This window comes from Lepidochelys olivacea (assembly GCF_965140295.1).
Source record: "Lepidochelys olivacea isolate rLepOli2 genome assembly, chromosome: 27".
Classification (NCBI taxonomy): domain Eukaryota; kingdom Metazoa; phylum Chordata; order Testudines; family Cheloniidae; genus Lepidochelys; species Lepidochelys olivacea.
In genome coordinates, this window is record NC_140437.1 from 3678628 (window position 1) to 3701884 (window position 23257).

Below are 23257 nucleotides of genomic sequence, written 5' to 3' on the forward strand. Positions count from 1 at the left end.
GGTGTGTATTCACTGACACCAATGCAAAGTGCAGACAGAGTTACAATTCTCATTGGAGAGTTTGTACACACTCGTTTTGCACTGGTGTCAATGCAAGGCGCACGGCAATGGAAAATCAGGCCATTATCAAACCGATTCAGCTGTGTCTATTCAATATTTTTTATGCGGTTTATTTGCATGCTGCTGTGAATTGTTTATTAGCTTTTCTCTGCTTTGTCTGTCATATTCTTCTGGGTTTCATGGAAATGCCTTGTCCTCTCAAAGGTCTTTCCAATCCATTCCGAGGCCTCCTGAAGCTGGGCAATCTGGAGAGGAGGGGAGCAATGGGCCTCTGGAAAGAGTTCTTCTGTGAGTTATCCCCGCTGGAGTTCCGCCTCTTCCTGGACCACGAAGAGCGGATTTACAGTGAGAATTACTCTCTGCTGCGATGCGAGTCGCAGGGGCTGGTTCACAGTGACGGCCGGTTTGAGCTGGTGTTCTCTGGTAAGAAACTGTGCTTACGAGCGCCTTCCCGAGATGAAGCTGAGGACTGGCTAGACAGGATACACGAGGCTCGATGCAAGTGTCGGCCTCAGCAAGAGGAGGAATGGGAGACGCTTGACTGTCCAGAAGACGACCTTGAAGGACACACAATTGGAGTGTTGCTCGGTGACTCAGCTGCTTTGCTCCAGTACAACAGAGCTGGAAATGCCTGTGATTGGACGTCTTCTCTTGCACCAGAATTAGATGCCATTAAAGAATCGGTTCTTTATATGGATGTAGATAAAGCTTGGGCTCCTTTTATTTTTTCCTTGTCATTAGAAGCTTTAAAATGCTTTAAAGTAAAGAACGATGAAAAAACATTAAGCAACAGCTATGGAATAGAGACAATCCAAGACATTCTTCCCGACACGAGTCTTGGTGGGCCTGCGTTTTTCAAGGTGATAACCTCTAAAGCCATCTTGAAGCTGCAAGCTGAGAGTGCTGATGCCGCCGCAGCATGGAGGGGGCTTGTTCGTAGAGTATTAACCTCATATCTTGAAACTGCAGAGGAAGCCCTGACACTTGGTGGCAATTTGGATGGGAATTCTCAGGCAATCTTGAAAAACACTGTAAAGGAAAATGGCTTTTTCTTACAATATCTGGTGGCCATCCCCATGGAGAAAGGACTGGACTCCCAGAGCTTCATATGTGCAGGTAGGTACATGTTGGCTCTGATTTGCTCACTTGCTTCAGCCTCTGCCGGAAAGGCGAGGACTGTGTTAATGGGGCATCACAGCTGAAAGTCATGGCTACAACCTGTGGGATAAACATGGGCAAATCATGAGGAATAAGTGCATGTTCTAAAAGATCAATATTCCAGTGACAAATAATTTCACTTTAACAGTTTTATATTACAAGTGTGACAACCTTCTTAAGTAAAATATTCATTTAACCACAAACAACAAATACCTTCTAATATACAAGGTCATTTTGATTTAATAGGATAACGATCATTGATTTCTACATAAAGCTGCATTTGCTCTTTCTTTAATATGGTAAGTTGATTAAACTTGAAAAATCCCCTTCAGACTTCTCTGTCACTCCTATAATGTTTCCTGTGCCCTACATGTTTTTCAGAACTTTCTTTTAACTCCCGTTTTATATCTTTCCCACTCAGTCTCTAACTGTCTCGGGTGTGTCTACTCATTTCTGAAACTTCGGTTCCTTCTGTCCTAATAATGGGTATTCTGCTCCTGATAGATGGAAGCCGCAGACTGTGTCTTTTGCAATGCCAGCCCAACTTCCTGTCCCTGACAGGTAGATCAGCCTCTGTCTGAGCTTTGCTTTCCTCTCTCTTCACTCATTTTATAACCCTTTAAACTGGCCTGATTTGGAATCTAGATTTTCCATCGGGGCTTCTCTTTTCTGTATGCCACTTTCTCTCTGTCAGGAGCAGCTTGTAGCCCATTTGTACTACCACAGGTGGGAAGAGAAGGATAGGAGTTTAGAGAGAGACCCTGGCTCCCAGCCAACTGTAGCATGAGACTCTGCACATACAGTCCATGGCTCTTGCTCTTCTTGCAATACACTCTTCTCTCCACCTGCTGAGAGCTGTACACAGCAGCCTGCTCAGTCAGGTTCTGCTCCCATGTTCACTGACCCTAGTGAGAGTGAGCTGTTCCCCATTTGACACACAAGCCACTTACAGTGGGATGTGACTAGCAAGAAGAAATCATTGCCAAAGGTCTCACCAGAATGAACCCACAGGGGAAAGCGAGGTCCAAGAATCCAGTTTATTTGGTTTCCATCTGCTCCTTTTAAGTGTTTCTACATCCCTGGCTGAGCCTGGACATTTTTTTTATCTAGCCACAGAGGAGACTGTGTGTCCGCTTTACTAGCTGGTCACGTCCATGGAAATAAGTCACATTTTCAACAGTAAAAAGAAAAAGCATACTTGTGGCACCTTAGAGACTAACCAATTTATTTGAGCATGAGCTTTCGTGAGCTACAGCTCACTGCATCGGATGCAAGACCCTTAATACTGTTTCACCCTCACCTGATCTGGTTCATTCTCCATCAGAATGTTCCAGCCCAGCGGCAGGCAGCTACTTGGTTGGATACAAATTGAATGGATTCTGTTTAATATGTCAGCCTCCATTGATTCCTGCGAAGACAATGCCAGGGCACTCCTGTTAGATTGCTTCTTAGGCCTGTATCGAGAAGGTGTGGGAGGGGGAAGAGATGACACTGGAGACACCTGACTGGTGGGCCTCTCTCTCCCACACCATCCCCTGCTGGCTGAAGAGCTGGCTGCAAAGGCAAACAGTACGAATTGGGGGCCCACACCTCAAGTAGAGAGGTCCTTGGGAGCTCGTGGCCTGTCTGCTTTCCCCCAGAGCTTCCCAGAGAACAGTTTTCTCTCTAAGCAGATTTTACTTTGTCCCTAGCTGGTCATGCCAGACTAAGGCTATGTGTATACTGCACTTTCATCAGTAAAACTTTTGTTGGTCAAGGGTGTGAAAAAAGACACCCCTGACCGACAAAAGTTTTACTGACAAAAAGTGCTGGTGTGGAGAGTGCTTTGCTGGTAGGAGATGCTCTCTGTAGACATAGCCTGAGACTCTGCCCCCTCTCTCTCTTTCCAGTTGTAGTCTTATTACATGTGCATGCCTCAGTAGCTGGAGTCAGTCATTTTCCTCATGGTCTTGCTGCTCACTATTTGTTTTTATTTAGTTTAGTTTTCCACATTTTTGTTTTTTCTGTAACTGCTTTGGTCAGCTGGAAAACTTTGGGGAGAACCTCATAGAACTTCGATTTCCTCTCTCCATCTTCTGGACAGGATATACATAACCCACTGTGTGAACTGCCCCACTATAGAGCAGAAAAAAATCTCATCCACTGGGAAGTGCACTCTTCCTTTCGCAAATCAATTGTCACTATTTCTGGATGCTCCCTCTTTAAATCTCCCTCTGCGGGATTTTCCTTTGTTACTTTTTCTGGTTTCATCTTCTCATTTTCTCCTGATCTTTCTTTAGCCCTGAACCACTGTGCTGCCCTGTAATAATTAGAGATGTGCTCTGCAACGTGTGGTTCCATACACAGCCAAACTTCCCAGGGTCTGTGCTGTTTGGACCCATCTTCAGAAGTGAATGGGGGAATGAGTGTTTGTTACTCTCTCGCTGTTCAATCTCTCTTCTTTTCAGGTTGCTCCAGACAGATCGGACTCAGTTTTGTGAAACCCAAACTTTGTGCATTCTCTGGCCTCTATTACTGTGACAGCTGCCATCAGGACGACGAGTCTGTGATTCCATCGCGCCTTATCCACAACTGGGACTTGACTAAAAGAGCAGTAAGTCTATGGATGGTCCAGGCAGGGGATACCCAATTCTTTAAACATCCCCCTGCTCCGCAGAAAGGCTGATATAATCCTGGGAGGTAAAAACGGGGCAGTAGTGAGTAGAAGCAAAAGGTGGCATTGGTGAGACCAGTACTGGAATATTGTGTGCAGTTTTGGCATCCATGCTTGAAAAAGGATGTTGAAAAATTGAAGAGGGTGCAGAAAAAAACTGCAAAAATAATTTGAGGGCTGGACAAAATGCCTCACAGTACAACACTTGGGGAGCTCCGTCTGTTTAATTTTCAAAAAGATCAGAGATGAATTTATTACACTGTGTAAAGTATCTTCACAGGGAGAAAATACCAAGCACTGAAAGGCTCTTCAGTGTAGCATGGAAAGGCAGAACAAGAACCAATGGCGGGAAATTCAAGACAGATAAATTCAAATTAGAAATAAGACACATTTTTTAACAGGGAGGGTGATTAACCTTTGGAACAAGCTGCTACAGGAGTGGTGGATTCTCCATCTTTTGGAGTCTTCAGATCAAGACTGGATGACTTTCTGCAAGATGTACTTGAGTCATGATGAAATTCTCTGGCCTGTGTTATGTGGAAGGTGCAACAATCTTATGGTCCCTTCTGGCCTTAAAATCTATGAATCAGCACTTTTGGTGCCCAGTCACTGACTGTTTCTTCCTCCTCTATGTTTTCCTTTTAAACCTCCTTTGCAGATAGGCAGTAATCTGACACTCACTGGAGTAACTGGGAACCCTTTCGTAGATTTCAGTGTGCTTTGAATTGAGCCCCTATCAATGCTTGTTTTTTCTATATTTTAGGTTTCTCGACAAGCTTTAAAATTTCTGAATCAAATCCGCATTCAACCTTTAATCAATCTGAAATTGGTGAATGAAAGCCTTTATGCTCACGTGGAGAGGATGAGTCGAATCTGTAGAAGCAGAGAACAGCTGAAACTACTTGGTGATTACCTTATAATGTGTCGCAGTGGGGCCCTGAAGGAGCTGAGCAAACGGTGAGGACCCTCTCTAAGAATTCCCCAGCATCCTAACCTTATGGCAAGGCAGCGATCAATCCTGAACCCCAAATTGCCAGCACCTTCAGTGCAGATCTTCAGGTTGATCTGCAAAGGACATGAGGTGTTAGATAGTCCATAGCACCTAACGATCCAGCCCTGGGTCCAAGGAGAGGGTCTTTCTAGTTCTGGAGCTCAGTAACTCTCTGGAGGAGACTGAACTAAAGGAACTCATGGGAGCTAGAACCTGCTGGGTTTTAATCCTGACTCTACCACCTGCCTGACTGTGTGATTTGAGCAAGTCACTTATCCTCTCCCTTATTCCCTTATAAAATGGAGATGATATTTACCCACATCATGGGAGTTCAGGAGGATTTTCTAATGCCTTTATAGTCCTTGAAAAGCATGAAGTGCTGGTAAATGCTAGCCATTGTCCTGCTAGCCACTCTCCGCCTCCCAGCCAGGCCCATTTCATCAAAACAGTGTGCCAGAAATCACCTCCCTTCTTGAACTGAATGAGACAGAAAGCTGTGGGTCCATACATACCTTTAACACCTTGGCTTACCCGGTGCTCCTGCCTACATTAGATAGGGCCCTGTGCATTGTTCTCTACCAGCTTTTGCTTCTTCGTACTCCCCCTGTGGCTGTCCTGGAGATGGGGCCTGCCATATAGGGTTTGTGTCGTATGCAAACTCAGCCCCCATCCAAAGCTCTGGGCACCCTTGACCGTACATTTAAAAAATGCCTGAATCAAATCCGCAATCAACCCTTACTCAGTCTGAAATGGGTGAACAAAAACCTTTATGCTCACGTGGAGAGGACGAGTTGAATCTGTAGAAGCAGAGAACAGCTGAAGCTACTTGGCAGGAGATGCAAAGTAAAAATGAAACAGAGCGGCACCTTCCCTCCCCTCCCCTCCCCTCCACACACCCCATCTGTTCCCCAGTCCTGAGACCAGTGCAGCTTAGAAGCCCTCTGTGCACTTTCCTGCTAGACAGCAGACCCACCCTTGGTGTTTGTCACCTCTGGCAATCTGATCACATCTCATCAGAGTTGGCATTTTCCTTAAAGCCCCGGCCCTTGGAATCCTGAGATTACATGAGTATCTCAGCTTTATTGTTTAAAGTTTCTAGCCCACTTGGTGGAGGAGAAAAGCTGGAAAACGTGACCCTGAAACACTTGAACTAGAAGGCAAATTAAAAAGATCCCAAATTATTTTTTTTTAATCTCCTGATTTTTAAACCAAGCTGATGATTTTAAGCAGCCTGAACCATGACTTTTGGATGGTTGTGACTTGCAACACTCCCTCAAGCCTTTGCCAATGCCAACCCAAAGCGATGGGCTTTCCAGTGATCCCAAAGGACAATAGATGGGAGCCATGCTGACTCACTGGGAGCAGACTGCTCCAAAGGAAAGGGACCCTCACTGAGTGCTATGCCAATAGCCCTCCTCCCAGTTCTGCCTAGCGGCGTCAAGAGCAAGGCCGCTCCTGATCACAGCTATGGCAGGTCGGGAGGTCCCAGGCTGTTGGATATCCGAGAATGGTCATTTCTCACCGGTTAACTGAGTTTCTCCAATTCCCACTCACCCAGAAATCCCCCTGGTTTGTGCTGGGGTCCTTGGGACTGTTGTCCTCTGACTTCTCCTTTTGGAATTTAATGGGAAGTTCTTGTAGCTTTTGTTCTTGTGACTCAGCAAGTTTTGAGCAGAGCTCTCTGAGCCAGCTTGCTCTGTGGTAGAGTGGTGCTGGAAGGGCTTTGTGGTTTTTCTGTTTCCATCTGCTGTTAAGAGTTGTTATACATCAGTTTCTGGGCCCATGTGTTAAGAGATGTGGGGAAGGAAATCATGATAAGAAAATACCATCCTGAACCAAAGCAATCTCCTGAGAGGAAATAGCTCGGTAAAATTATATAATAAAAGTACTCTCTGACCATCTCTCAAACCGTTTTTAATGTAGAGGTAATGGGAACAAAATCTGTGATCAATACTAGTGAAGGCAGATTTGCAGTAGTTTTCTTCAGAGTCGACGTCATCTGTTTCATGTCCGTCTCGAAGTCTGTTACGGCCCTGGTAAAACATGTCTGACACTTCTTGTTTTGTGTTTGTTTGAAGACTGGGTTATCGGGACTATCTCTTGGAATCACCCCATAAATACAGTGTCGCTGATCTGAGACAGGTAGGAGCTTTGACTTATTTTTTTACTGTGTCACTGGTGAAAATGTTTTGGTTTCTCTGTATGGAAAGGAAGCTGAAACTGACAGTTTTTGCTACTTATAAAGGATCAAACAACTCACATTGTACCTGTATTTCCCTTGCTCAGCATCTCTCTCTCTCACTATGTGACTCTGTGCCTGTAGATAGGGTACAGGCGTATGGTGGTCAGTTCTGTATATAATATGTAAGGCTAGGATTTAGTCATGCCAATTTTTAGTAAACGTCATGGACAGGTCACAGGCAATTTTGTACTATAGAAATATCCCTGACTAAAACTTAGGTGCTCTGTGGGGGGGGGGCAGAGGGGGGTCCTGCGGCCCTGGGGTCTACTGCGCTGGCCGCTGCAGAAGTCAGGGAGGTCCTGGAAAGTCACAGAATCTGTGACTTCTGTGACAGACTCACAGCCTTATTAATATGCACCTAACCCAGAGGTGGACAAACTACGGCCCACAGGCCACATGCGGCCCACGGGACCGTCATGCCTGAGCTCCTGGCCCAGGAGGCTAGCCCCCGGCCCCTTCCCCTGCTGTCCCCCCTCCCCCGTAGTCACGCCGGCGTGCGGGCAGCACTCTGGGTGGCGGGGCTGTGCACTCATGCAGGGCAGAGTGTCTGGCTCCAGCCGGGCGGTGCGGTGGCCAGACATGCTGCTCTGAGTGGCATGGTAAGGGGGCCAGGGCCGGGGGGTTGGATAAGGGGCAGGGAGTCCCGGGGGGCAGTCAGGGGTTGGGGTGGAGGTTCGGGGGGGGCGGTCAGGGGATGGGGAGCAGGGGGCTGTTGGATAGGGCAGAGGTTGGGGGGGGGCAGTCAGGGGACGGGGAACAGGGGGGGTAGATGGAGGTGGGGTCCCGGGGGGTTGTTAGGGGCAGGGGTCCTGGAAGGGGGCGGTCAGGGGACAAGGAGCAGGGGGGTTGGATGGGTCAGGGGCTTTTAGGGGGGTGGGAAGTTGAAGGGGGCGGATTGGGGGCAGGGGCCAGGCTGTTTGGGGAGGCACAACCTTCCCTACCCGGCCCTCCATACAGTTTTGCACCCCGATGTGGCCCTCAGGCCAAAAAGTTTTCCCACCCCGACCTAACCTGAGCTCTAGTTGCATGTAATGTTGATCCAGGGTTAACCTATAAATTACACAGTCGCAGGGTTCACTCCCTGCTTGCAGTGCCTCCTGCTGGCCATCCTGGGGATTAGCTCCACCAGCATGCGCACTCCCTCCGGCAGCGTCTTCCCCTGTCTTGTCCTGCTACCCCAGTCACTGCTGGACCAACAGCTTCCTCTTCGTGGCTTGGCCCTCCAGCCTGGTCACAAAAATCCTCCCCTTCCAAGGAATCCAAAGGCCTTCCAGACCCTGCTGTCAGGGTGGCATCTCCAACGCCTGTGCCACTATCCAGGGGCTGGTAGGGGAACCCAGGCCCACCCTCTACACTGGGCTCCAGCCTAGGCACCCTAGAACACGCAGCCATGGCCTATATCTCCTTAGTCCTCACGGCTGTTTCCCTGGGCTTCTTCCTACTCTACTGGCTTCCCCCTCTCTAGAGCTACCAGCTTCTTGACTCCCTCCACTCAGGGAGTGACTGCAGCCCGCTGCCTGCAGCCAGCTACATGGCTATATGCTGGCCCTGCCTGTTCTGCATAGCTCAGCCTGCTCCTAATGCGGGGCCAACTCGCTGACTCCTCCTCCAGGTGCACCCAGGGGAGTTAATTGGCCTGCCTAGCCACCTTAACCCCTTCCAAGCCATGTGGGCAGATACCCCACCACATACACCCAACCTCAAACCAAACCCTGCACTTTTCCCACCTCTCCCATACAAATAAAGGATGGATAGGCTTCAGAGCATGCCCTGACGGGCAACAGACACTGGGTCTGTCAGCCCAAAAAGTGAGGAGAAAGTTCCAGAGTTTGGGACCCTCCATTTGGAATGCCCTGGCTGCAGCCCTGACTTGACCATATCTGGGGAATTCATGGGCAAAATGCAAGGAGGGATGAGGATTCTCTAAGGTGCAAAGGACTCAAACCATAACACATTTCTTCTACCACAACTGCAATCAGTGATGGTAGGTGTCTGTGTGAATGTGAGAGGCCCTGCTACAGCCTCTGGGGCTAAGTCACCAGCCGGACCTTCTCATTTCAAAACTGGCCCTTCGCTGTGCCCTGCATCCCAACAGATGCTGGGATTCAACCTCCATTATTTCTATGGTCAAATCTTGGGACTGTAGCAAAAGCACCTAAAAGATGATGCATGCCATGGGACAGACAGCAAGAGAGGGAGTCTGCTTGGTAGCCAGGAACCAAACTAGATAAATCTGTATCGATCTGAGTCAGCAGCTGGAATTGCATCCAGAGCCAAAAAAGAGGCAGTACAGCTCTTGGGGTAGTGATGCCTGTGACTCGCACAGCTACATCTTGCACTAAAAGACAAGCTCCTCAGAGAGCACAGCCGGAATCTCCTCTGGCGACCTGCCTGTTGTCAGAGAAATGGAGAGTCACCTTCCCAGGCTCAAATGCTCTTGATCGCTGACGGCACCGGAGGCCAGAGAACCAATCAGGGACCCAAAACTACCCTTAAATGTAACTTCTTGGGCAGAGGGCAAGTGCCTTGTTCTCTGGGCCAAACGCCACCCCTGCCCATACCTTCCAGATGTGTCTCTGCCCACCAGCACCACCTCCGTCTTGTCTCCACTGAGGTTCCCCACATCCAAATCCTTATCCCAGCAAGGTGCTAGGGGTGCAGTTCAGCCAGCGCACTGCTCTGCAGCAGTTAAATCCCACTTCTGCCTCGACTCACAGCTGAAGTGGGACTCCCTCTGCACAGGAGTGCATTTCTCACGGAGAGAGTAAAGACGCTGCACCGTGGGAGTACAATGAAAAGGTGTTTTGGAACCCACATATCAGTTGTATGCAGCCCGCGTCACAATCTCCCCCAGCATCCTCACATACGTATAGAACAGGAGAGGTGACAGAACAGATCTCTGCACATCCCCAGACCAGAGCAGTCTTGGGAAAAGGAGAGATGCATACCAGAGAAAACTCAGACTACGTCTGCGCTACGGATCTTACAGCGGCACAGCTGGACTGCTACAGCTGTAAGATCTCCTGTGTAGACGCTTTGCCAGCAGGAGAGAGAATTAAACCCCGCCCAACAAGCAACGTTAGCTATATCGGTAGGAGAGCCTCTCCTGCCGACACCATGCTGTCCACACCAGCACTTTCGTCAGTGAAATTTATGTCATGGGGGGGGGTGTTTTCACACCCCTGGCCAGCACCAGTTTTGCCGACAAAAGTACTAGTGTAGACAAAGCCTTCGTTTGACTCTGCTCCTAGCTGAATTTGCAGGCCTGGCAGTTAGTAAAACACCTTTTCACTTGCAAATTGAGCAGATGTGCTCTGGACTCCACCAGACCTGGTATGGCTGGAAGCAGTCACAGTATTAGTCACTTTCTGAGCGTGGCCATATTTTCAGACAGCACTAACCACCACGAGTGTGTGTGCAGGAGTAGCTCGAGGTTGCACAAAGAAGCTGCACAGCAAGAACCCACACAGACAGACTTCCCCAATGTTATTTTAAGTTTTCTCTGTTCTGCAGATAGCCGATGGCATATTTGAAGTGTACCTGCAATCTCTGATCCAGTTTGCTTCCCACCATGTCTATAACTGTGACCTCTGTACCCAACGGGGTTTCATCTGTCAGATGTGTAACGACAGCAGCATCATTTTCCCCTTTGAGTTCGACACAACCACCCGGTGAGTGAAGCTTTCCATTGTAACTTCCTGTCATGGGACGTTTAATGTGGAAGGCCCAGGAAACTCCTGACTGGCTTTGTCAACTCTTCCTCCTGCAAGGGAAGGCTGCAGAATCGATCTGTTCAGAGATTTGATGAGAAGCAGGTTTTGATGTAGCCTGTCTGTCTATCTTAGGTACTTTTCTGGTCCCCAAAACTGTAGTATCCGAGGGCTTCGTAATCTTTAATTGATGTACCCTCACATACCCTTGGGAGGCAGGGCAGGGCTATTATCTCTATTTTACAGGCGGGGAACTGAGACTGAGGCTAAAAAGTTAGGTCAACTGAGCTACGTCACTCATGGGTTTGAAAAATCCACACCCCAGTGGCATAGTTAAGCTGACCTAACCCCAGTATAGACAGCATTAGGCTGATGGAAGAATTATTTCATTGACCTAGTTACTGCCTCTCAGGACGTGGAGTAACTATGGCAGTGGGAAAACCCTTTCTGTTGGCACAGGTCATGTTTACACTGCAGCCTTTCAAGTGTAGACAAGCCCAAAGGGACTCACCCAAGGAGGCTCTGGTGGAGCAGGGACGTGAACACAGGTCACCTAAGTCCTAGGCTAGTCCCTGAAGTACTGGGCCATCCTGTCCTCTCCTGGGTGTGTTGGGAAAGAAGATGGTGACTAGACAGCTGCCTGTTGCCTGTGCTGAGCACACAGGCCTAGTGTTGGGCTCCTGAGGCCACACCTAGGCTCCTAAACAAGTGGTGTGGCTCTCAAAAGTGCTGAGCACCCAGCAGCTCCCATTGGCTTCAGTGAGTCCAGAAGTTATTTGACTCAAACAGGTGTCCTTCAGAAAAAGGCAGTGCAGCCATAGAGAAGCTAATAGAAATGGTAGGAGGTAGAATCAGGATGGTTGAGAGAGAATTTCCAGAGCGAGTTGCAAAATAAATGTGCTAACTCTGTCAGCAGGATTGAAACCTGCAAGAGACTCCGTGGACAGAGCTCCAGGGTGCACAGGGAGCTATAAAGGAGTCAGTGCCCTAAATTCCCAGACAGGGGGTTCAATCCTGCAAGGTGCTGTGCAGGGCTCTGGCCCTGATCCACTTAAGCACATGCTTAAATTTAAGCATGAGTTATTCCATTGATGCACTTTTGAGGGTTACAAATGGGCTCAAAAATAATACTGCAAAGATTGGAATGTCTTTGTATAAATTGGTGGGACACCCTCGCCAGGGACACTGTGTTCAGTTCCGGTCACCCAATTCTATAGTTAGAACCAGTGATAGCAGGAATAGGAGCTCAGAGACAGGGGATTCAAGGCCCAGAGAGATTTCCAAATGGTGAGTGTGAAAAGACTGATGGTCTAGTAAATGGACAAAGAAAATAGTTAGTGGTCTGGAAATCAAAGAATATCAGATTGGAAGGGACCTCAGGAGGTCATCTAGTCCAACCCTCCACTCAAAGCAGGACCAATCCCCAATTTTTTTTGCCCCAGATCCCTAAATGGCCCCCTCAAGGATTGAACTCACAACCCTGGGTTTAGCAGGCCAACGCTCAAACCACTGAGCTATCCCTCCGTGTGAAGAGAGAGTGAAATTGTTGAGAGCAGAGATGGCTGAGGGGACAAAATCCTGACTGGAGCCGAGACGGGAGACAGCATACTCCTATTTACTCTTTCCTACAACAAAAGAAGCATTTGTTTACACTGTGCGTAACTAGCCCGTGGGACTCAGTGCCACTGGATATCACCTGAGCAGGTTTCGGAAAAGGATACACTTACATTAACAGTGCATGTCTGCAGCTCTGTTAGCTAGCATTTCATGTTTATTAAAGTATACCTACCCTCCTTCGAGGCCTGATCCAACCACTAACTATCCAGGACCAGGGGGAGAGGTTTTCCCCCACGGGCAGGTTATTCTGTAATTGTCCAGTGCAGGGTTTCTTGTGCCTTCCTCCTAAGCAGCTGGGGCAGGTGGCTTTTGGAGATGGGACACTAGTCCGGCCGTTGATACGCTCTGGCAATTCGTGTACTACTATACCAAGCCTAGTAGCCAGTCCAGAAGCTCTACAAGAGATTTGTGGGACCATGTGGGCCTACCACATCAGGACTAAGGAGTATCTCCGGTCTGGATGTGCTTAGCAGAATGGCTTGTGACATCTGCCCCTTCAGCCGAGGGCAGGGATTGCTCCACATTCAGTATCTAACATGAGAGCCCCAGCTGACTTTCCCCCCCATATCTTCTGACTAAGCCAGACCCACAACCAGAACATGTTGGTCCCAGGCGTCCAGGAGGAGGTGCGCCACCCTGCCAGCCCTGGGATGAGAGCGGCACATCCTGTTGACTGTGATCTAAGACTGTTAACCTCATCCCATTGAAGCAGGCTGCTGTTGCTCTTTGCCATGTGTAACAGCTGGCTGCCGGGGTCATGTTGTATATGATTCACTGCAGGATATGTCTGAAATGCCTCCTAACAATGTGTGAGCAACATTGTCATTTTCACATGAGCGGCAGACATTTCCTGAAACCATTCTCCTGGCAGGTGGAGGGTGCAGTCATTTCCTTTTGGCAACAACTCATTCACAAACACTCTGGATGAAATTCCAGCCCCACTGGGTATTTCTACACTGCAATTAAACACCCACGGCTGGCCCACACCAGCTGACTTGGGCTTGTGGGGCTCGGGCTGTAGGGCTGTAAGATTGCTGTGTGGATGTTCAGGCTCGGTCTGGAGCCTGGGCTCTGGGACCCCATGGGGTGGGGGTGGTTGAAAAGTGGCATATTGGCCACGCAGTGTAAATCTGCACTGCGGGCAATGGGCTGTGGGGCTACAAAATTGCACAGCACTCGTGCAGCTTCTCAGCAGGTGCCTGCTGTATCGGGGAGCTTTCATCCTTTAGTAATGGGACTCCACAATCCACTGTACTATACTTAAAGGTCCAATTCTTGTGAATTACGCAGGTATGAATCCATAGAAGCCAGTGGAATTACTCTGGATGTACACCAGCATGACCCAGAGCAGAGTTTTGCCCTAGCTCTTTCAGACAAGAACAGTGCTATGTGTTTTTGTGGCTTCCCCACTTTGTTAACGTCAGTGCAAACGCTGTTTTTCTCCACTTCCTTTGGATTTACCCTCTGCTCTCAACACCTGGGCCGCCTGTTGTTTCTTTGGTGTGTGGAACTTGCGTCATGTGTCTATTGTATACCGAGCAGCCCCAGATTTACAGCATCAGAGTGCTCGTCTCAAGTATATCTGTTGTGTGTGAGACGTTTGCATTTCACCAGAATTGGTGTCATTTAAATCTAGCTTGGGTTGCCTGAGTTTGCCCTTTCAGCAGGCAAGATTTGGACATGTAAGTGGATTAGATGGGGGAAAACAAGCAATGCAGCACTTCCTGTAGCACCTGCAGTCCCTGAACTTTCCCTCACTCTGCCCAGCATAACCAGTTAACCAGACTTTACTACAGAGCCTGTTCTGAATAGCTTGATGCAATGTGTAATTTGCTGCTCTTTACATTCCACGCTCATTGCAGGCTCTGCCACAGAAGAGGGATGCCTCCCCGGGAGTATTCGTGCCTATGCAATGAGCCTTCCACGATCACCGCCTAGCTAATCTGGCTTCTGCCATCCCCGCAGCTTAACGAAATCAAAACCGAGTTTGTGTTTTCTGCTCAGTCACAGAAATCAGAAGGCTTTTCCTTCCCAAGGCATCCCCTTCTGCCCATCTCGAGGGTGCCTGCAGACACTTCTAGTGTCTCCTCCCTAGCAATGTCTGCCTCTAGCTGTCTGGCAGCACTTCCTGCTCTGTCAGATATGAGCACGGTCTGGTCCCACAATAGGGCAAGGAGGATGTTGGGGGAGGTCATGGCTGGGCCCTTGATGCAGGGAGTAGAGGCAGAGTCTTCGTTCTTACAGTCGTTCTGAAATTGCTGGGTGCCCTGGCCTGTGCTGACTTGCATTTTAAAATTAACCTTTTCTTGTCGCACAGCAACATCATTAGCTAGTTACAATCGCCTCCCCCTCCCCCCACCAAGATTTTAGCAATTCAACCTTCAATATTTTCATTTTATATTCCACTTCTTAAGAGCTTTTTTCTGCTGTGACACTTAGGGGCATGCAAAACCCTCTTCTTTCATAGTGTTTCCCCTAATTCTCTTTTATCTGGAAACAGTAAATAATGTTCCAACAGCTGACTGCAGACAGCTGACCCTGAACTGACATGGGGGCACAAGGCTCTCCTCTGGCTTTTCCAGCTGTACTTGGTGGTTGATGGAGGTAAATTGTCTCCATTTCTTTGACTGATTTTTGCTGCTGGCTGGCTGAGTTAGTTTATTTGTATGTTAATATTTATGCTGCTGGCTGGTGATGGATAAATCGAATCATTGTCAGAGCATTTGTATGGATGGGGTGGGAGTTATGTAGAATCTGAAGAAATAGAAATAAACTCTCAAGTTACACTCTCGCGATGTGAGGAATCTGTATTCTCAGCCCTAGGCCCAGTGATCGAGGTGTTGCTGAAGAGATGATTTTGCTTTTGCTTTTCTTGTAGATGCAGAGATTGTAAAACTGTCTTCCACAGGTGCTGCCAAGACAGCATGAAATCTTGCCCCCGCTGTGAACGCCGGCAGAAATACCAGCAACAATTGCAAGCGGATGTCCTCATGGAACCAAATATGTAGTGAGCAGCTTCTCACAGATGGACTCTACACAGGCCTTTGCTCATCTGCAAACTTGTGACCTGGACACTGTGCAAAGGAAGGGAAAAGGGAGTGCATGCCAAGTGCCATTCAGTCCTAGAAAATACATTCCTACCACTGGTTGGAGCAGCTCCTGCATGCAGATGTTCACCAGGGTAGGAATAGCCTAAACTGTACAGTGCTGTGAGGATGCCTAGGACAGGTACAAGCAGAGGATACTGCTCCTGTGGGTGCTGAGAAGACAGCCAGTGAAGTAGAAGCCTGCTGGAAAAGATCAGTGACTCGCAAAGTAATGGTGCTTTTATTCACACTACCTGGTGCTGCTTATTTTTTGCTGAATGTCCCTCCCTGCGAAAGAAGTGTGTTCCATTTACTGAGCTCCACTGGTTCCCATCTTAGAGGAGATACTACTTGGGATGGAAATCTGATAGATTTCCTGTGTGTAAATCCACAAGGTTTGCAGTGGAGTGCCTGTAACAGAAGTATGTTAAAGGTATAGTTTTTTAGGATATTTGCAATACTGGAAACCAGAATTTTTCATATGTGACTTTGCACAGGAACTGCATCTCACCTGCTTGGGAAATAAACATAGCAGCTACCTGCAGCCAAACTGCAGGGGAACTTTTCAAGAAAAACAAAAACAAAACCTGAAGCTGACATGAAGCTCTTGTGCCTTTAACACTTTGTCCACAGTGGCTGCTTAGTCCTGCTGTTTTTGTGCCATGTGCCAAATGGCTGGGGTATACTGTGTAAGATGAGATGTCCAGAAGTCCCCCTGTGAGAGGAGAGACCGTTCTTCTCTTCTGCAGAGAAACCTTGGGCTCTTCCACATCTAGCATCCACCAAGAAAAGAGGCCTTTTAAATAGCAAAACAAAAAACCCAGATCCTCCTGGGCTGCTACTTTTTATTTCTTAGCCAATAATGAGGCTGCTACTAAATTTTATTTTCCTTTCCCTCTGATATGGAGATTATTAAAGTCTATCTAATAGGGAATATGTCCTTTGTGAAGGTTGCTCCTCTTGCTGGTGGATTATGGAAAAAGCTTTAGACTGGTCTGGAATCCAGTTTCTACATTCTCAGTGGAAACACCTGCACAGTGAAGAAATAAATTGGCCTACAGCATGGTATTATGTTAATCAGGGTAGAGCCTTACCTTTCTTTTAATTACAAAACAGGCCACACTTTTCTTAAGGGCTTCCTTGGTGGTTAGCTGACTTTGTCGGGACAGGCAAGTGGAAATGAAATTGTGTGTTGGAGTTTGTGCCAGAAGAGCTTTGCATTTGTCACCCATTTTTCCCTTAATGGCTGAGCAGTGATCCTGGATCCAGCTTGTCTCTTTCCCACCCCCCACTCCCCTGTGCATCCAGTACTGTAAGAGCAGCTGGTCAGAGGGGGTGCAGACCTGGAAACACGTCTTCTACAGCTCCCACTGGGTTTCTTACAGCCCTGCCGGGAGGGGGAGAGGGGAGGCTCTGATTGATTGGCTGCTTTTCCCACCGCCCCGCCTTCTGCAGTAGAGCAGCCAATCAGAAGTGCTGCGGGAAGCAGACCGCGCTCCCTCCCCCTTCCTCTCCAGGACTGAAGCCATTCTCACATGAGGGGAGCAGGGAGCCGGGCAGCTCTGCTTCCCCCTCCCATCCGTTGAGCAGCAGGATGGCTCCTACCCCCACCCCCCAGAACACCAGGCCTGGGAAGGGGGGAGGGGAACCGCTGCAGCCCCCCAGGCCTGGGAGAAGCAGCAGATGTGACATTGCCATCACTCAGAGAGCAGCCCCTGCTCAGATTCGCTCGCGCTAGGCGGCTGGGCTTCCTCCTCCCCCTGTCCCTGTCCCCACGGGCACTCGCTCTCCAGATGCCCCATCTCAGTGCCACCTCTGACACAGATCCCTCGTGCTCTGGCCGCTGGCTAAGTCATGGAGTTGCTTCTCCAGGAGCTGCCCTTTGCCCCTGCTGAACCCCCGACATCTGTCAGCTGGATCACCGTAACCTTCTCTGTCTTGTGGCACTGCTCGGCTGCCTCCCCGGGTGCCCAAACCCCGCTGCTGCTGAGCTCCGGCTCGCGCCACGTCATTCCCCCACGGGCTGCCGGTCTCCTCTGACATCACTCTCAAGCCCCTTGTCCTCAGCTGCAAGGCTCCTGCGTAGTCCCGCTGTCCCTCTCTCTGCTGCCATTTCTCCCTCTCATTTCCTCCCCCATTCTCGTCTTACAGCTCCCTTTGTCTCCTTCCCCTGTAGCATTGTGCCCTATGTCCCACTGCTCTCTGCCTCGTCCCCCAAGCATCCTTGATCTCCTCCTCGAGTCCATCTGAACTGGTAACTCCCACAGCCCTCCGTTTCCTGAACTGCTGCTCCATGCCTTGCCATGGGCTTGTCTGTGTCTTCTAACTCAGAGTGTGAACCCTCTAGGGCAGGAGTCTGGGCTTATCTCTGTGTGCGAATTGACTGCACGGTGCACACGCGTGTTTTATAATAGCCCATGTCTCTCGTACCTTCCAGTCCACTCTTTCTTGCACTCTTGAGGGTTGTTCATTCCATGGGCAGAGTCCCCCGTGGGACCAGGCTGCTCAGCAGCACACCCTAAACTCCACAGCAATGTCAGCACCACAGACTAGCCTTAATCCTAGACCTCACCCCCACCCCAGCACAGCGGGTGGTCCTCAGTGACACAGCATTCATTGCTGATGGAGGAGGTTGTGTCCGTTTGAACCGACAAGTGAGAGATCTGTGAAGTGCTCCATTGCACCCCAGCCTGATCCATGTGCAGAGCCCTGGGTTCCCAGGGATTTCACTGCTGCCAATAGCCTTCCATTTGAGTTGTCACTCGCTAGGATTCAATGCGGGGTTCCCACTGAAAACTGGACATGTACAATCCCAAAGTAGCATCTGCGGTGCAGACATCTGCACCTGTCCCACAGTAATGTCATGTCCCTAGGAGCTGCACCCAGCTCATTCCTCTGCCAGTGGGAGCTTCCCAGCCAGCGAGGTTTCATACACGCTGGTAAAATAAGTTGTCCTGAATGCCAGCCCTTTCTGCCCAGACCTTGCTGTGGAAGCAGCATTTACAGGGGCTGCAGCCATGCCATGTGGGCTGTGAGCCAGCACGCCCTCACCGGCTGAGCAGGTTGGAGGGGCTCAGTGTGGCAGGGAGGGGTCTATGGTTATTCAGCAGGCAGAACTTTTCCTTCTGCTCCGTGGTGCAGCATGGGCAAGACGGGAAATGGAGCAGTAAGCTACCTGCTTTCATTAAGGATCCCATGACACTGTAAGAATAGACTCGTTAACCATCATACCTTGGCAAAATGCCAGCGAAGGTCATTGTATTCTGCCTAGCAACGTGTCTGGGTGCTTTGGGTTGGATACAGCATCCTCTGGCACTGCCTGTCCTGAGCCCTGCTGGGTAAGGGTGTCCCCCTGCTAGGCAGACAGGATTGTTCCCTACGGTACCTTAGCTGGGGGCTCATCCAGTGTGATTGTTACCATTTAAAAACTAGTGAATTCTCAGTGGGAGGTCAGCTGGGGCCTGGTCTATTTCCTGGGTTCGGGGGGGAAGCCAGCCGGGGGAACTGTGCCATGAGAAAGGTGAGGCTGGATGGCTGGGAGGAGGCATGGCAGATGGGTTGGAGATGCCCCCTTTCCACCAGGTGCCAGACCTCCCCACTCCCAGGCTAAAAAGCAGCAAGGGACAGGGGTGCCTAGCAGCGGAGTTTCTAGCAAGGAGCCAGGCGACTGCGTGCAGACAGGCCGGCCAGCACGCAGAGATGGGCATGGGGCATGAAGCGCTGCCCGGCAGTAAGGAGGCTTTCTCCATAACGTCTCCGTGAAGGTGCGTGGTGGCGGCGTGGGGCTCTGCCGATCAGGTGAACGGGTTTGACTGGTCTCAGTTTGGGTGTGGTCATCACTGTGTATTTGAGTTACTCGGAGGAATGCACAGGGCTGTTTATTGACTGGGCATTTTATTAAAGCTCTTGTGAGTCTAAATAATAAATCAGACCTGCAGGGAGGCAGGCAAGGGGCAGAGGCAAGACAGAGCTCCTCCTTATTACCTCAGTGCACCCAGTTTAGTGTTGCAGGAGCCACTCCCCAATGGAGGTTATTCCTCACCCTAAGAGCTTTCACTGTTGGGACATTTCCAAATATTCAGCTTAATTGCACCATGCTAGTCCCCTTACGAGCCCTCGTTCCACCCTGAGCAATGCGTCTCCTGGGTGTTTATACCTTCGGTGCTGGAGACGGCAGCATGTTCCTTGTTCACCCAAGTTGTGTGTGTGGAGCTCTTGTAGTTACTCAGCCCCCTGGTCCTTGTTTCTGACTCTTTGCAGAGCACCCTTCAACTGATCAAGATCTGGCATAGCTGGTTTGCAGAGCCCCCTGTGCCCAGGGGCTCCGTGATGGGGCCGCTAGTCCATGCCCTCAAGGGAAGCCCTTGAGACGTGGGACAGGTGGTACTAGCATTAGGCTCCATGCAGACAGGTGCTATGCAGAACTATGAGGCTATTGAGTAAGGGGATCTACTGGCCTTGGGGGCTGAGCCATGACTTGTTCCATGGTGAGCTAGTCCTGACCCCACCCTTGGGGGAGTCTGCCCTACTCCCAGGGCTCTTTAGGGTTTTCAGCTAATGTGGGTGATTTCCCCACTCATGTTACCTGCTGAGACAAGAAGCGCTAAACATCTGGTACCATTTTTCCAGCCATTACTGCAACAGAGCCCTATCCTGTGAAATGTTCACAAGCGGAAGCTCTAGAAAGTGTCCCTTTCTGGAACCGTGCTGCATTGGCTGGTGGGGGTTTCGTATTTAGTGGCTCTCTTCCATCTCTAACTGCTGCAGCTGCCTGGCCGTTCCCCAGAGCCAGGGGGAAGCCCAAATGCCATAGGGATCAGATGCATTCCAGGATGGTTAGATGCTTAGTCACAATTGTGACAAAGTGGGACTGTTCTTAATGGTTCCTCTGAATAGTGTGGGGGTGCCTCAGTTTCCCCTAGGCAGTTCTTAAGTATCTAGGGGGTGGGATAAGAGTGTGTGATCACTGCAGAGCCCTAGAGGGCAGGTGTGTGCAGGGGTCTGGACACAGAGAATGGCCGACACCCTGTTTCTTGGTAACTGACGGCCTGGCCCTTCCCCCCTGCAAGGTGAGAGCTAAAGGGTTGAAGAACAAAGAAATCAGGTGACCTCCTGGCCCAAGAAAGAAGCAAAGCCCGGAGGAGGAGGAGGGGCTGGAGGAAGTTTGTTTGGGGCTGGCTGGGACATGGAATGAAGGGCAGACGGGGTTGTCTGGCTCACTGCCCCCCAAAATGGACCCAGCTGAGGGGTCCCGTTCTCTGCACCCACAAGCTCTGTGTTAGACCATGTTCCTGTCGTCTAATAAACCTTCTGTTTTACTGGCTGGCTGAGAGTCATGTCTGACTGCGGAGTTGGGGGGCAGGACCCTCTGGCTTCCCCAGGAGCCCTGGGGAAGCCTGAGCAGACTCGCTGGGGGAAGTGCACGGAGGGGCAGAGGATGCTGAATGCTCCGAGATCAGACCCAGGAAGGGGAAAGCTGTGTGAGCTGTGTGTCCTGCAGACAGGCTGCTCACAGAAAGGCGACTACCCCAGAGTCCTGACTGGCTTCATGGGGAGCAGTTCCAGAGCATCGCCCAGGGACTCCGTGACAACTGGTGGCAGCGGTGGGATGTACTGCACCCCGTGGATGGCGCTTCCTGCAGTAAGTGACTGGGGAGCGGTAAAACGAAGGGGGATTGACGGGGACCAGGTGTGCTGAAGATTCAGAGAGAGACTGTTTCAGGGGGCGGTTAACCCCTGGGAGTGTGTGACCAGCGAGAAGGACTGTGCAGTAATGGGGTCCCCCTGGGGACTGCGATGAGCAGTCTGAGGGGCAGAAGAGCCTGCGGCTTGGCCCTGGAAGAAAGAAGGACTTCTGCAGTAACAGGGTCCCCCGGGGGATTGCAGCGAGGAGTCTGCAGCTCGACCCTGGCAAAGAGGTGGTGACCTCGAGAAGGGCTGGCACACTAGGGGTTCTCCCTGGAAACCGTGGGGAGCTGAGAGCACACAGGCCTGTGAGTCCACAACAACTTGGGAGGAGCGGAGTGATGGCCTGTCACCGTCTCCTTAAGAAGGACATTGTAACCCTGTGCAGAAAGAGAGGGTTGCGCATTGGAAAGTTCACCAAAGCACAGTTAATCGTGCAGCTGGAGGAGGATGACCGCTCTAAGGAACAGATTCCTGACCCAAATGGGGCTATAGCAGGATCTGGGAGCAGCTGGAGTGGGAGCCAGGCATCCCCAAGACTCCTGTCCCCGACCAGATGAGGGTCTTCACGATCGGGTTCCCCATCTGGGGATCGGAGATGGACGGGATTGAAGCTGAGTCCGAGAGAGCAAGACGACTGTGAGAGACAGCGAGAGCCCGAGAAAGAGCTGCAGAAGCAGCAGCAGCATGAACTGGCGGTGGGGGAGCGGAGAGGCCTAGGGGACCTCCCCGGGGTGAGTGGGGATAGACCCTGGGGGCCAGTTCCGCAGGGAACCTCGAGACTAAATTGCTGCCCCTGGTTAAGGATGGGGGGGAGGTGGATGCCCACCTCACTGCCTTTGAGCAGGCTGGAGATCTGAACCAGGGGGACCCTGCGGAAAAGCCCCGGTGTCTAGCTCCCTTGCTGGGTCCCAAGGCCACAGACTCCGTCAGCCAGATGGGTGGGGAGGTGGACAGGCTCCCACTCCTGGTCCCAGCCTATATGTCTGTGTGGAGTTTCCTGGGCTCAGGCCCCTCAGACCCCCAGTGGGAGCGGAAGATGATGGTCAATGGGGAGACATTCCTGGCGTGGCGAGATCCTGGGACCGAGAGAACTGGTGTCAGGCCCCGGGTGGTGCAGCCTCAGAGGCTGAGGGCCTGTGTGAGTTGGGTGAGGGTCCCAGGGATGAAGCCCCTCGCCCTGCCTATGGCCCAGATCCCTGTGCAGATCCAGGAGGGCTGGGGCTGGCTGGTCGTTGGGGTTCTCCAGGATATCAGCTGTGAGACCCTGTTGTGGGGTGACTGTGTCTTTTTGGGACAGGATCCAGGCCCTGCTCCGGTAACGGCCAAGGGTTTGAATTTGAATCCAGGGAACCAATCTGCGGAAAGGGAAATAGTCAGTGAAAATGCAGATGACCTGGCTGGCAGCAGGGAGGAGCTACTAGGCTTAGGCTACCTGCCTGCCTGTAACCAGACCCCTGGGGCTGGGTGGGACAGAGAGATGCTCCCCACCCCCCTGCACACCGGAGAGGGGGGCTTAGGGGGCTCAGGCTCTGATGCAGTGAGGAAAGCAGCGAGCTCGCTGCCTGCCCCCACTGGGACAGCAAGGGCAGCGCTGAGCACAGTGGGAGCTGAGACCCCAGCTGAGTGGGGGAGACACAGGCAGGGCAGGGGATCTGTGGGGAGTGGCAAGGTGCTTGGTAAGGGAAGTCTGGATGAGCCTAGGCAGCCTTGTGAGCTGATGGCTGTGTCTAGTCAGCGGGGTGGGAAGGCGAGGAGAGTGGAAGATGAGTGTCCCTGGACCTTACCTGTTAGCTGGGTGGAGAATTGGGACAGTGAAGGAAACGTGCCTGTGTCTGTCAGGGGTATTGACTTGCCTATGGAGGGAGCTACCCCAGTCTCCAAGCAATTGTCTGTGACCAGCCTTGCATGCTGGGACAAGGGGAAAGAGATCCCAAGCTGTGTGTCTGGGAAAGGAGAAAGTGTGTCCGGCTCTTCTTTGTCTGTGGAGCAGACAGAAGGGGCCTTTCAGCCTGTGATGGTTGAGGGTCGTGCAGTTGTCTCAGAGCTGGTTCT

General features: G+C 50.8%; 1 protein-coding gene across 7 annotated transcripts in view; it reads left to right on the forward strand.

Moving 5' to 3' along the window:
• Nucleotides 1–16594, forward strand: part of PLEKHM1 (pleckstrin homology and RUN domain containing M1) — a 54548-nt gene extending 37954 nt beyond the window's left edge. For 6 of the 7 annotated variants that reach the window (XM_084615730.1, XM_084615736.1, XM_084615732.1 and 3 more), the window contains 6 exons: nucleotides 265–1176; nucleotides 3666–3811; nucleotides 4635–4828; nucleotides 6941–7004; nucleotides 10618–10775; nucleotides 15310–16594. In XM_084615730.1, coding sequence (XP_084471856.1) covers nucleotides 265–1176; nucleotides 3666–3811; nucleotides 4635–4828; nucleotides 6941–7004; nucleotides 10618–10775; nucleotides 15310–15439 — 1604 coding nt within the window. In that variant the 3' untranslated portion in view covers nucleotides 15440–16594. The remainder of the gene's footprint in view (nucleotides 1–264; nucleotides 1177–3665; nucleotides 3812–4634; nucleotides 4829–6940; nucleotides 7005–10617; nucleotides 10776–15309) is intronic. The other variant, XM_084615735.1, reaches the window with a different exon arrangement.
• The last annotated feature ends 6663 nt before the right edge of the window (nucleotides 16595–23257 follow it).